The following is a 14,156-nucleotide window of genomic DNA, read 5'->3' as shown; positions in this document are numbered from 1 at the left end:
GATAACTGAGAACAATATTGATAGCAGAAAGCTTGAAACCCCATCAACCACCAGCTATTTGCACTATCAATTGTTCCCCTAAAAGAAGAATAGACTGAGAACTTAGTGTTTTTTCCTGATGGACACCAAGTTGTGCTGAGGAGTACGAACATCACGGTGAGTATTAATCCAACATGAAGCGACTGCTGCTTGGAAAAGTGAGGCAATAATCAGAAGATTATATATATATATATATATATATATATATATATATATACGTACGTATATATCAGGATTTTTTCAACTGCTGAGCCTGTGTGTAAGAGGGGCAGAAGTGCCACAGATGAAAGAACAAGCAGTTGCCGCTTGCGGAGGCAGCCTCACACTAGGATCTGCTTGGGGGATAGGAAGCTGGGAGCTGCAGGATTGGTAGAGAATGGGTAGAGTGAAAATAGGCAGAAACACTGAAGAAACAGTGGTGGTTGCTGCCGCATGGAAATGAGCTCTCACAGGAGCTGCTGTTGCGCGGGAGGACTAGCAATGCCTATGGCTTGGAGGCCGCCCCCACTCCCTCTGGAGGAAAGGGGGCAAACATCCCACCACCTGGGCAGATCTGCCTGTGGCGATAGTGGGCCCTGGCTCGACCTTATGCCACCTCCAGATGCAAGTCATTCGATGGGAGGGGCCCGTGCTGCGAACGGGCTAACCCCACAGGTGTGGGGCTCGGCTGCCAGTCGAGCAGACGAGCCCATCCTGCTAGACGAGCCCTCACTGCATTCAAACGGGGGAGTCCTCACAGTGGTATGAACAGGAGAGCCCACAATACAAATAAACATGAGTTAGCTCACACAGCATTTGCACGGGAGAACCCTCACTGTGATTCGAATGGGAGAGCCCTTGAATGTATGTAAGTGGCAGGGCCTTCACAGCGGTATGAACGGGAGGGCTTCGCAGCAGCCGAATGGGAGGGCCCTCCATGTGTATGGGTGAGGCAGTTTGGAGTTTTGACTTGGGAACCTCTAAAATGCAGGTAGTGGGCGAGTGATTAAAAGGGCTGGATGGGGGTTGGTAGGTTGAAAATATAAGTTGAATGCCCTTTATCTGGTTTGATATATTTTGCTTTGTTTAATGTGGTATCTGATGGTATCGTTGTCGAGGATGTGCAAATCGGAGATAATGGGATGAATACTGGGATCGAATTTTGCTATAGTGGTGAATTCAGAGCAGCAGAGGAGACCAAAAATAGTGAGAATGATCATGGCATTGAGGGTTTTTGTGGTGTTTTCTGAACTGTAACCCAGACGGAGTGTGGTTAGGCATCTGGTTAAGAGATCAATGGTTAGAAGCTGTCTGATGTCGATTCTGGTGGGCTGGGCTTTTTGGATGCCCAGTGAGATTTGAGGGTGGTGTTGTGTGCTACGTTCAGGAGCGGGTTTGGTTATTAGCAATAATTAACAACATCAAAGACAATCATCAATTACCAAAATCAATTGAACATTGATTAGAATCAATGTTAGCTTTTTAATCCTTTAAATCAACAATCATCAAAGACAACCATCAATTATCAAATTCAATAGAATATGAATTATTATCAAAGATAATAATTAATTATTAAAATCAATGGAACATTGATTAGAATTAACACTAGCTTATTGATCCTTCAAATTCAGCAATCATCAAAAATACATTTCAATGATCAAAATCAATAGAATATTAATAAGTATTAATATCACTGGGGCACCACCCTGGAATCAGGGACTAATAACCAGACAGTATATTAGATTGTTCTCTTAGGAAAATCGACATCCGGAGAACATTGACATTCAAAAGGAAACAATGAAGGCTTGAATCAGAGCACTGACATCCCCTGCCAGCCTTTGACACAGGTGTATGCAAAACAAACCAAAACACTTCTCTTTGAAATACAACAAAGTTTATTGATACAGTAATATCAATTAATAATTAATACAATGCAGTCAATAAACTTCCGACTCACAACTACAAACTAAACAGTGACATGATTAGATATGGTAACCAAAATAAGCCTGTAACACATGATAGGAAGGTATGTGTGTGTGTGAATGTGTGTGTGTGGGTGTGTGATTGTGTGTGTGTGAAAGAAGTGATGCACACAAAATGGCGGACATGACTCTCGTGGAGAGTACGTCACACGAGATTTCCGGCCAGAAAATATGGCCACGAATGTGGGCGGAAAGAAGCCGGTTAATGGCATCTGTCTGTTTACCGCGTGTTTCCACTTGTACGAGAGAAAGCAGCTGTGAGTTTATCACTCAGAGACACACTGAACAGCTCATAAACTGTCCCACGGTCTTTGGTTCTTTAATGGATAAACTCAGTATACCGGTCTCACCCGCGATGATGGAAATACACAACAGTCCAACATGGTTGGACTACAACACAGAAAATCTCATTCGTGATAACAGTACATTACTGTAATACCTTAAGTATTATTAGCAGCAATGAGTGGACTCGGCGGTCCGTAAACTGTACAAGCAATAACCTTGATACACAAGAATAACACACTATAATATTCTATCTCTGCCCAGACGTAAACCTCTTACTTGAATCGCACGAGGACGCAGGTAGAATGTGTGTTCATCCGTCCTTTAACTCCGACTCGGTTCCTCGAGGCTCAGGTGATGACGGGAGGTCGTTTCCTCGCTCTGTCGGTGGGCGGTATGGCTGCTGATTCTTGGTGGGCTGGTGGAGAAATCAGCAACGTCGACTCGGTTGAAGAGAGAAGAGAAATCTTCTTCAATTCTGCAGGCAATTGGATGAAGATGCGGATTGCTCAGCGGTCTCCTTCGGATCCATTAAAGTGTTCGGTGGAACACAGAGTAATCTCAACTCGTCCAGCGAGATGGAGATTGTATGGCCACAGTTTCAAGTCGTACGTTACTTCCTTTTGCAACGAGGCTACACCTGAGAGCAGCGATGAGCTACGTCTATGCACAGCACGCAAAGTTGCTGGAAGCAATGCCCAGAAGGATCTCAGAGGTATTTCTACTCCCGATGATATCATGGTTGAGGGGCGTTCTGTCGTGCACCTCATCCAATAGGAGTTGAGAGTTCGATCCTTTGGAATTTTACACATAGGTGTAAAGTGAGCAAGGCTTCATCGGATTTGTAGTCTGTTTTGGTGCGGTTGTTATTAGTAGGATTTTATGACTGTGTGTGTAGGCCTCAGTCAGGCTTTATGACTGTGTGCAGGCCTGTCTTTGTCTTATACCTGAATACATGAGGCCCAACAGTGGTTTATTAAAGAGTTTTTTGCAGTATATTATTTTATGGAAAAATTAATGCCGCTCAGATACCCTTTGGTAGTCCCGGCATAAAGATTTTTGGATTGGTTGAGATATGAGATGAACGATGAGATGGAAAGTAGAGAGAAAACTGGGAAGGGTAGTTTGTAGGTTTTGTGAACATTTTTAAAACTTTTCCAGGCTGTCCAGTATGTTTGGAGGGTTTGCGGAGATATGGCTTGGGGAATGGAGTCCAGAGATGCTTGATGGAGGAGTTTGAGTGGGTGGTTTAGTGGAATTTCAGCTCTAAACAGGGAGGAACTGGGGTTGGAGTCAGGTTTGCCTCTGGAGCCAAGGTTCTGAATCTCTGGAAGAGAAAGCGAGAGAGAGAGAGAGTCAGCGATCAGATTTTTTTTTAGTTTGGCACGTGCTCAGCCTTGATTATGAATTGGTTGCGGATGGAGATCCATATTATGCATCTAAGAAAAGATGTCAATTTTAGAGATTCGGATCTGCCTTTGTTAATGCATGTTAATGACTAAAATGCTTTTAGCGGTCCATTCTGACCCCCAAAGGGAGGCCGCTACCACAAAGCAGAGTGTGGAGATAAGTTAATTAGATCTAGCCGGCGGCCCCGGTAGAATCCTCAGAATCCGATGGACGGGGCTGCGTCCATGTACAAATGGATGTCGTCGGGGGAGGAAATGCCTTTAGCCTAGTCAATAAAAATTGGGAGAAATATGTTTCAGGGTAGTTAGACAGTTCTTTGGCTAGGACAGAAATAATGATGGGTGTGCTGAGGTAGTTTTTGAGCAGGGCATATGGAGCGAGTGTGAGCACCTCCACAGAAATTGCAGATGTGTAGGAAATGGCACTGAACTTTGACACAGACGTAGTCATTAAAATTGTTACTGATTTGTTTACCTGCTGAGTGGTTTACTGTTCTACCTTTGAAATCTTTTAAGGAAAAAGCCGAATGGCCACTGCTGGGTTGAGGGACATAATTTGTTGGTTTGCTTATAACTGGGATGTCGGAGCGAGGGGGTGTAATCTTGGGGAAGGACTCGGTTTGGTGTTTGATAGACCTGCAGACTGCGCACGAGATGCTCCTGCATCCCAGGAACACCCTGTTGTGTAAATCTAGATCTAGTGCTCCCCAGTACTGACACTGATTCCACTGCGCTACTTTCGCAGCGTATTTTACTGAGAAGAGCCTATGGTAATTGAAAAAAAATAAAAATAAATGGCTACCACTGAAAGATAGTGAGAGTTCGGTGATTATTAACAGGTAGTCATTCAGCTCGTGGCGTCCGTGTGGAAACATTGAGCAAATGGCTTTGGTGTAGCGTCCGAATGCAATGCAGAATCCAGCGAGAGTGAGCGTGTGAAAAGAGCTGGGCGAGGAGTAAGACTCGCTGCAGTCTATTGGATTGGACTGCATTACTGTGAGGGACTGCTGAAAGGAGAGAAGAGAGATTTATGTCTGCACCTATTAGGATTTGAGTGCAAAGGTGATTGGAGATTGGTGGAGGCTCTGTAGCAGAAGCATTTGAGGGAATAGCGAGAGGTATAGCTGTTTAAAGTGTAAATGTGGGAGGACGAGCTGGAAGAGGAGTGTTAGGGGGAAAGAATGTCAGGGACAGTTGAGAATTCCTCATCGGAGGTGAAGAGTTTGAGTTCGAGGGACATTTTCGGGTTAGGGCGGGGCCAAATGCCGGAAGAGTCGTCGCCACCATTGAGGTAAGCAGCTGTTTATATATGCTTACTCTGGCGATTGTAATGTGGGTGTCTTGGAGAGGAAGAGAGGAGACGCAGGAGTAGATTCCTTTTAATATTTTAATTATAAATGCTGGAGTAGGACAATCGCAGGAGTGTAAACAGAAGAAAGGCTCAACAATAGTAAACGCTGGAATGGAACAAACACTGGAACAAACAATAAATCTTTAACATTCAAACTAAGCTCAACATAACACCTCATAACGAAACACTTCAAGGACTGACAAAGACTTAACAAAACTACAGGGTATTTATACACTGAGAAACAAACAAGGGAATAGAAGGCAGGTGCAGATGATGATGAACTGATAGGAGTGATTAGGGCAGTGAATCCTGGGAAATGGAGTCCGGGGGAAACTTCAAAATAAGAGTCCTTGAAGAGAATGAGGGAGACAGACTGTGACAGCGATGAGATTGGTCGGATTAAATGAACATGCTCCTCCTGAACTTTGTTATGAAACTCTATTTTATATATTGTGTATATGTATCTTTCATATAGCCTGCACAAAACAGTTACAAGTCTTATTGTGGTTTGACAGCTTGAATGAGACCTCTTCAAAGATACATACAGAGAAATCGCATAATAATTACTAATCATTTCATAATTGTGCAGATAAACCAGTTTCATACACTGACCTGCAAACTCATCAACATCACTTTCATTCTTGAAGCAGAAAAACCTTCATAACTTTTGTGTCTATGCGTCCTGTGCAAGAAGCTCTCAAATACCTGTCCTATGTTGTGACACTTGTGCCTTGCAACCTGCTTCAGTAAATGTTATATCACCCCCTTGTGGTCTCCCAACGCTATTATGCAAGACATTCAACAGAAGCACAACTGAATGAATTGGAAAGCATGCAAATTAGACTTCTAATTTAAATGTGGGCTAATGTTAATATATTGATGCAATAAAATATTGTACCAATCAATAATCGATATATTGATATTTTATGACATGCCTAATTAATACCCAGCCCTACTTCTATGACACGTTCGGCTAACGTGTCAACTCACATGCTCTTCAGGACTCGTAGCCCTGTTCTTTGCATTGCAAGTGCAACGCTCTATCAGTTGAGCTACTGCGCAACTTTTGTGCTCAAATAAGCATGTAAATGTAGATGGTTACGTAATGCTAACGTTAAAATGTATTCCCTTACAAGTCATGCAATGTCATAAGTTAGCAATTTTTTGCAGCTAAATTTAAATTAATGTTCTTCATTAGGGAGGAAGTTGTGAGATCTGAAAGTTACAGTTTTCATTTTACAATGAACTCTTTTATCTCTAAAGATAGTATTACTCTCATGGATTGCAAGTTGAACACCTTAAACATTAATTTGCACAACAGTATGAAAGAGTGAAATTATTTTGTTTTGTTTTTTTTGTCTGTGTTCATTAGTATTTCTCTGTTTAGATGGAGGTGGATGTAGCAGATGAGAATCATCATTGCACATGCTCGAAAGGTATTTTGCTTTCTGTCACTTACAAATAACACTGAGATGTACAGTAATGTAGAGATATGGTCAAACTGGCCTTTGGTTTGAGTGATAATCTAATGTTCTTTTCCCCTTTCAAATGACCTATCACCTCTCTTGTCTTTTGTCTTTTCTTTGTCGTTTCACAGTACCTCTGGAGCCAGCGATTCAAGAGTTATTCAGGTCAGTGTTTTTAAAGATTGTATCTCTATCTCTGTCTCACAACAAACAGTCACAAACCCATTGCCTGGCAAAGAGGTTTTTACATGGAGTAAATAATGGCTGCCAATGCAAAGTTCTGTGATTACTATTTCCGTTTCTTCCTTTTTCCATCTGCAATTTTCTTGTGGATAATGATAAAATGGTGTATCTCAGAGGAACATGCAACTTTTTCTCTTTATAACAACATATGGTATATGGCCAATTTCTTTTGGAGACAATTTAAGGCAATTTCCAAAAAGAAACACTTTTTGGCTTTGGAACTTCAGGGTGTTCTGAACTGATGTGAGACTCTAAACTCTACAGCAATGGTGAACATGAACATACTATATACTGTGTGCATTTTGCAATACTGTTTTTGCTTATTGAGCTGAAAAAGATGTACATTTTTGCAAGAAATCAATGTGTGGGTCTTCTAGGTAGGATGGTAGCGATAACCTATAGTTACTGCTTTACTGACTTGTTACAGTATGTACTGGGGTAATGTTTTAGCCCAAAACAATTTGGCTCGGGTTTCTTCACTCAGTGATCTCAATCTGAGCAGACTAGATGAATGCTTCTTCAGTTGGCTTTGCTTAAAGACATGGAACATTGGTTAATGTACATATGTTAAGGAGTTCTAAGAAATAAACTGACACCAGCCGTGTTGAACCTGACTCCAATAAGAAAAACCTAATTATTTCTTGCTTTAGCTTTTCAAGCAGTCCATTTGTTTCAGTAATCCTGTAGGGAGACCAGCATATATGCTGCCAATCAGTATATGTGTAAATGCATGGGTTGCTGGTCTGCTGGTGTCCCCACTAAGCTTCTTATAGCTTAACCAGCAAGACTTCAAGTCATTTCAAGTCATTTTTATTTGTATAGCGCTTTTCACAACACACATTGTTTCAAAGCAGCTTTACAGAAAATCATGCATTGACAGAAATTGAAACTGTAATATCTATAAAGTTATAGTCATCATTGTGTAGTTTGATTAAAAATGACTGTAAATTGTGTATAAAAATAAATAATTAAATAATTAAATAATAATTGTATTCAGAACCCCAATGAGCAAGCTGAAGGCGACTGTGGGAAGGAACACAAAACTCCATAAGATGTTGGTTAATCGAGAAAAATGACTGTAGAAAAAGTTGTTATGGTGAACAGCACGGCTTGCTGGACCATTACCGAGCCTGGACCTGGCTGGTATTTAAAGAAAGGTCTGATGTTGAACATAATCATGAACATAAGCCAAGGTCTGAAGACCGTCTGATAGGGTAGGGCCTCCAGAAAGTGTCTTTGATTCATCTCTATGACACTACAAAGTACTGGACCTAAGGTACCCATGTGTAAAGGGCTTCCGCTCACAGTATTCTCCCTCAAATTGTTTAGACAAATCATCAGACTTTCTATCCATTAATCCTAGTCTATTGGTTAAAGTGAAGTAATTGAAAATATAGTCCTCTGATTTGGTCTTGAACATCAATGTACTCAATTTTCTTGGGGTTGTATATCAGTTGTGTTATTCTTCCAAAGCTTCTGGAATATACTTCTCCCTAGTTTTACTCCAGGACTGACAGCTGGTGTACTTTGCTCCAAGGAGATAAATCAGATTTTTACAGTCCTTTATTTTTGTTGCTCATCAGACTGTACAATATGCTCCCAATGAGATCTTGGGTAAAAGCCATGGCAGACTGCACAGCATTATGCCACACTGTATGATACACATCGAAGACAAGACTTTGGTCCCAACTGACAGCATTGACTGGGTGTTGTATCTCATCTGGATGTTATAGGAGCAGTCACAATGCACGACTGTGGCATACAGTTTCTGCCACACTGCCAGAACTTTGTTGGAGGCTATGATTAATTGCAAAGGCAACTAATCAGCTATTGATGAACATGTCACCCTAAGCAATCAAAGACTGTCAATGTTTCCCTACAAAAAGATACAATTTTAAGGATCCCCATATTTGGTCTCAGACTGCAAAATTGTGGCAGAAATCTTAGAGTGTGCACCTTGCTTAAGGTAGTAATTCAGTGGTGGAACCTGTAGGAACTGTGAAAAGGATTTTTCCTTCAGGTTCCCACTTTAATTCTAAAACAGAAGAGGAATCTTTTGCTTTAACCTCTGTTTGTGTAGTTAGTAATGCCAAAAAGAGTTCTCTTCTTGTAAATCTTTCGAAACATTTCTGACATTACAGGTCATGGGGAGCCACCAATAACACAACACCACAGGAGTGAAGGGGGAATTAATAGATTCAGTGTGGAATATTCCAACCTGTAATCTATTAGAAAATTGTCTAGGGATGTTGCCTATGACTTTAATATGCAGTGATGATGAGCAGAAATGTTTTGCTTCCGGACAAGCTTCTAATCTATACAATTCCCGGACACTTCCTAGCAAACTTTGGCAAAGATATACTAGGTAAAATCATTGCTCCAAGACATTATAGTAGAGACTCGTTTTCAAGAGTTTGCTTGTAAGATTACAGAGGAATGATCTATTTACAGGCTGTTCAGTGACCCTCCCCGTGTCCCAACAGGTAGCAGAATCCCAACAGGTATACCAGAATCTTTTCTGTCACATTGCCTTGCCACTAATCTTCAAGTTGTTTACCATAACATGTTTGTTTTGGAGTGATCTATCTCTATAAAAAATGGCCGTTTTGTTTGACAAGTCAAAATAGGAAATAGTGCAAAAGCATGGCTTGTAAACTCTTTTCCAGACTATAATTGGAGACTGGATTTGTTCTCTAGCTTCCCTCCTCAATGTGAGATGATCGAAGTTTTCATAAAGCTGATATTCAGAGTGCTCAATGAACCATGTTATGCTGGAATCCTATTCCCGCACTGTGTTTTCACATTTCAGTGTTTTAGCAGAGTCATTTAAAATGCAATTCTGGAATGGTCATTTGGGAAGACTGAAGGCAAACAGGCATGTACTGCAACAGAAATCCCTTACCAATCCATGCTCCCATTATACATATCTGATTATGCTAAACATGCCAGATGAGCTCAGTGTGACTGACTGGTACACTGATTATAGTTGGGACTGGCGCTGCTGGAGTATTTGGGCTGCTAGAGCTAGAGTAGCTTAGCTAAATTTTCTGGATTCACTGGGATGAAATTGATGCTTGAATACTACAACATGATTTCGAAAGTTCATGTACCCTAAAATCAACCCCATTCAGCCGAATTACTGACAAGTGCCATCCCCATCAGACATCTGTGCATCATTTCAAATATGAACACATTTCCCTCTAGCGCTACTACCTCCAAGTAACCTCCAACACATGGGTTCTGGTCCCATGGAAACCAGGAAATAATCATGTACACAAACAATGGTGAGTGTGTTGATGGTTATGCTTAAGGTTGAGGTTTGGGTTAGGGGGTATAGTTTATAAAATATTCATTCCATTCTTGACTGTATTACATCATTTACCACTAAAAATACAACTCGCTTTTAACACCACTCTTTGGACATTTCACACATGCCCATCCATTCAACAACACATCCAGCTTTGGCCATTGGGGGCAGTAATTTTAATTGCAATTCAAAACACAACAGCAAATGGGCTAAATATACACAGACAAGTTTACCATGATCCATAATCTATATTTCAAAAATGTTCAGAGCGAAATATGGGCTTGGTGGCAACATGAGAAGAAAATCATAACAATCAAGAATATACAAAGAGAACATAATGACATGGTGCACAACAGTTTTCATGTTATGGTCATAAATGTCCAGTGACAGTGCCCTCTGATATATACACTTAGTATATTTTATAGGTTATAATTTCAAAATTGTGGCATTTATGTTTGCATAAACAGTATGAGTGTTTCTCCATGAAAAATAGCTTGCTTAGTGATAGCAAATGCATTTCCCAGGAAGTCTCTAGCCAGAATTTATTAATGGTATTTCAATGCTACCAGATGGAAGGATGATACTGTATGCTTGTCTGACATTTGCAGTGATTCATATTTGTATCTTAGTGCAAAAAATATAAATGACCAGAAAACAACCTCCATCTCCAGGGACATTTTTGTTTAATAGCTAACATTTTTTAGCCTAAAAATTTAAAGCCAAAAATCTTAAAGGTGTCATGAAAAGCTCTTTATTTTTAATAGTTTTATTATCTTCTCTGAGGTCCATTGATAATGTTAATAAGGTATTTTTTGCACCAAAACAGTTGTACTTAGTAATATATGATAATTTTCCACCCTGTCTCTGGCCCTCTGACTGAAACGCTCTGTTTTGTCATAAGCGCCTCCTTAAAGCTTCAGTATAAATGCCCATTGTTATGACTGGTTAACATTTTGCAGCCCGTTGAAATCAGACATATTTGAAACTTAATTGAAAGAGAATGAACAACCCCACAATAATATAAAACTATAATTAAGGGTTTACACATAATGCACATCCAACACATTGCATATATTAAACCGAATATATTAAACTGTTCATTTCAAACACAACTGTTAACACTCAGCAGCATAAACTATCAAACATTCATGACATTTGAAATACAGTTGTGCTCAAAAGTTTGCATACCCTGGCAGAAATTGTGAAATTTCGGCATTGATTTTGAAAATATGACTGATCATGCAAAAAAAAACTTTTATTTAAGGATAGTGATCATATGAAGCCATTTATTATCACATAGTTGTTTGGCTCCTTTTTAAATCATAATGATAACAGAAATCACCCAAATGGCCCTTATGAAAAGTTTACATACCCTTGAATGTTTGGCCTTGTTACAGACACACAAGGTGACATGCACAGGTTTAAATGGCAATTAAAGGTTAATTTCCCACACCTGTGGCTTTTAAAATTGCAATTAGTGTCTGTGTATAAATAGTCAATGAGTTTGTTAGCTCTCACGTGGATGCACTGAGCAGGCTAGATACTGAGCCATGGGGAGCAGAAAAGAACTGTCAAAAGACCTGCGTAACAAGGTAATGGAACTTTATAAAGATGGAAAAGGATATAAAAAGATATCCAAAGCCTTGAAAATGCCAGTCAGTACTGTTCAATCACTTATTAAGAAGTGGAAAATTCGGGGATCTCTTGATACCAAGTAAAGGTCAGGTAGACCAAGAAAGATTTCAGCCACAGCTGCCAGAAGAATTGTTCGGGATACAAAGAAAAACCCACAGGTAACCTCAGGAGAAATACAGGCTGCTCTGGAAAAAGACGGTGTGGTTGTTTCAAGGAGCACAATACTTGTTGACCCCTCTCCAAACATAGCGCTTATGGTTGTGACCATAAAGCTTTATTTTGGTCTTTCACTCCTTGAAACAACCACACCGTCTTTTTCCAGAGCAGCCTGTATTTCTCCTGAGGTTACCTGTGGGTTTTTCTTTGTATCCCGAACAATTCTTCTGGCAGCTGTGGCTGAAATCTTTCTTGGTCTACCTGACCTTGGCTTGGTATCAAGAGATCCCCGAATTTTCCACTTCTTAATAAGTGATTGAACAGTACTGACTGGCATTTTCAAGGCTTTGGATATATTTTTATATCCTTTTCCATCTTTATAAAGTTCCATTACCTTGTTACGCAGGTCTTTTGACAGTTCTTTTCTGCTCTCGATGGCTCAGTATCTAGCCTGCTCAGTGCATCCACGTGAGAGCTAACAAACTCATTGACTATTTATACACAGACACTAATTGCAATTTAAAAAGCCAAATAAACCTTTAATTGCCATTTAAACCTGTGTGTGTCACCTTGTGTGTCTGTAACAAGGCCAAACATTCAAGGGTATGTAAACTTTTGATCAGGGCCATTTGAGTGATTTCTGTTACCATTATGATTTAAAAAGGAGCCAAACAACTATGTGATAATAAATGGCTTCATATGATCACTATCCTTAAAGAAAAGACAGTTTTTTTTTTTTTTTTTGCATGATCATATTTTCAAAATCATGCCACAATTTCACAATTTCTGCCAGGGTATGCAAACTTTTGAGCACAACTGTATTCAAGAATGAAACTACCTACTTATTGTTTTGCATCAGGTCCAGGTGTTTTTAACTGCCCCATCTTTTAATAATAGTTGCTTTGCAAAGCTTGAATCATAATATGACTGGTTCACAAGCAATCCACGCTGATATGAGACAAAAAACATGCAATCCACGCTGTAATACGTTGAAGACATATCCACATGAAGCACACACATAGTCCAATGTACGGTGTGAACTAGACGCACACACATCCAGCATCACATCACCGGAAACTTATCAAAATGGTCAAAGATGTCCATCTAGAGCATGTTTTCATACACCGACAATTAAAAATAGCACATATGGGTGAAAAAAGACATCCATGATGCGTTAGTGCTCATAACAACAAGAGACACAGCAGCTGAATGAAATCGAATTGCTTCTCCTTTTCAGAGTTGTAACTTAACACTACATCTTTTTAAAGCGGCCCGAGATATGTATTAGGCGGTCAAAGATGTCTCTCTAGTGCATGAATATATACAAAAATAATCCAAAATAATCCAGATGGGTCCCCTTTGTTCAGGAATAGTGAGGCCACAGTAGGCCTATTTGTCCTGCTCTCTTTCTCTCTCTCACTCTCTCTCTCTCTCTCTCTGAGTACAAACTGAGCACCAGTGGGCGGGGCCAAGAGTGCAATGATTTTAAGTAGCCGTTGTTGTTTTTCGTTGTAGAGGTGGTCATGAATTAATGTATCCCTAGTGATGTAGGGTAGTCATGGAAGTAGGGAATGAGGCGTTTTTGCAGCTTGATTTCAATTAATGGTTTTATTGCAGTAGGGATTAAATTTTGAGTTCTGAAATTTACAGTATGCTTTTATAGTAGAATGACCTCTTATATGTAAAAATATCAAGGAATATTTGATTCCTCATGACATGACCCCTTTAAATTTAAATGTAAGCAATCAACATTTCAGATGAATAATTCATTTTCTGTGCATGCTATAGCTTATAAAAAAAACGTCACTGGGGTGGTACCCTTGTTTTGGTTACATATTTGTTTACAGAGGAATATAAAAGTGCATTTAAAAGTACTCAATAGGCCTTAGGATACAACTATGTACCCAAAACAAGTTATACATTTTAAAAAGGTTCCCTTTAGGGTACCAGCCCAGTGACAGCCCATGTACCTTAAACAGAGCCTTTTTTTCTGAGAGTGATTGATTGCCATCTCTGAGAAGACTAAAAATGAAAGGAGGTAAAAAGACAGAGGGTCAAGATTTCATTACAGTGCACCTGCTCTCTTTCTTTGGTGTATCTCCATCATCAGCTTTAAGCAAGTAATTAAAGATAAACAAAACAACGTTTCAATTCAGAACTATCAGCCTCTCTCACTCTGTCCCTCTATCTTTCTCTTTCACGCTTCAGATAATTTCTTCTTTAGCTCATTTGCATGCTTATCAAGTGTTTGGAGAATCCAACGGGGAGCTGCAGTGTTAAGGTGGGATCATTAATATGTTAATTAGT

At 39.9% G+C, this 14,156-nt stretch overlaps 1 protein-coding gene across 8 annotated transcripts in view; it reads left to right on the top strand.

Moving 5' to 3' along the window:
* myt1lb (myelin transcription factor 1-like, b) overlaps positions 1-14,156 on the top strand; it is a 262,765-nt gene that overhangs the window by 91,258 nt on the left and 157,351 nt on the right. For 7 of the 8 annotated variants that reach the window (XM_051723176.1, XM_051723183.1, XM_051723180.1 and 4 more), the window contains exons 3-4: positions 6,430-6,478; positions 6,640-6,673. In XM_051723176.1, the coding sequence (XP_051579136.1) occupies positions 6,430-6,478; positions 6,640-6,673 (83 nt within the window). Of the gene's footprint in view, positions 1-6,414; positions 6,479-6,639; positions 6,674-14,156 lie in introns of all 8 variants that reach the window. The other variant, XM_051723177.1, reaches the window with a different exon arrangement.

Source organism: Myxocyprinus asiaticus, chromosome 17 (assembly GCF_019703515.2).
Source record: "Myxocyprinus asiaticus isolate MX2 ecotype Aquarium Trade chromosome 17, UBuf_Myxa_2, whole genome shotgun sequence".
In the NCBI taxonomy this organism is placed as follows: Eukaryota; Metazoa; Chordata; class Actinopteri; order Cypriniformes; family Catostomidae; genus Myxocyprinus; species Myxocyprinus asiaticus.
This window is presented reverse-complemented; position numbering and strand designations above follow the sequence as displayed.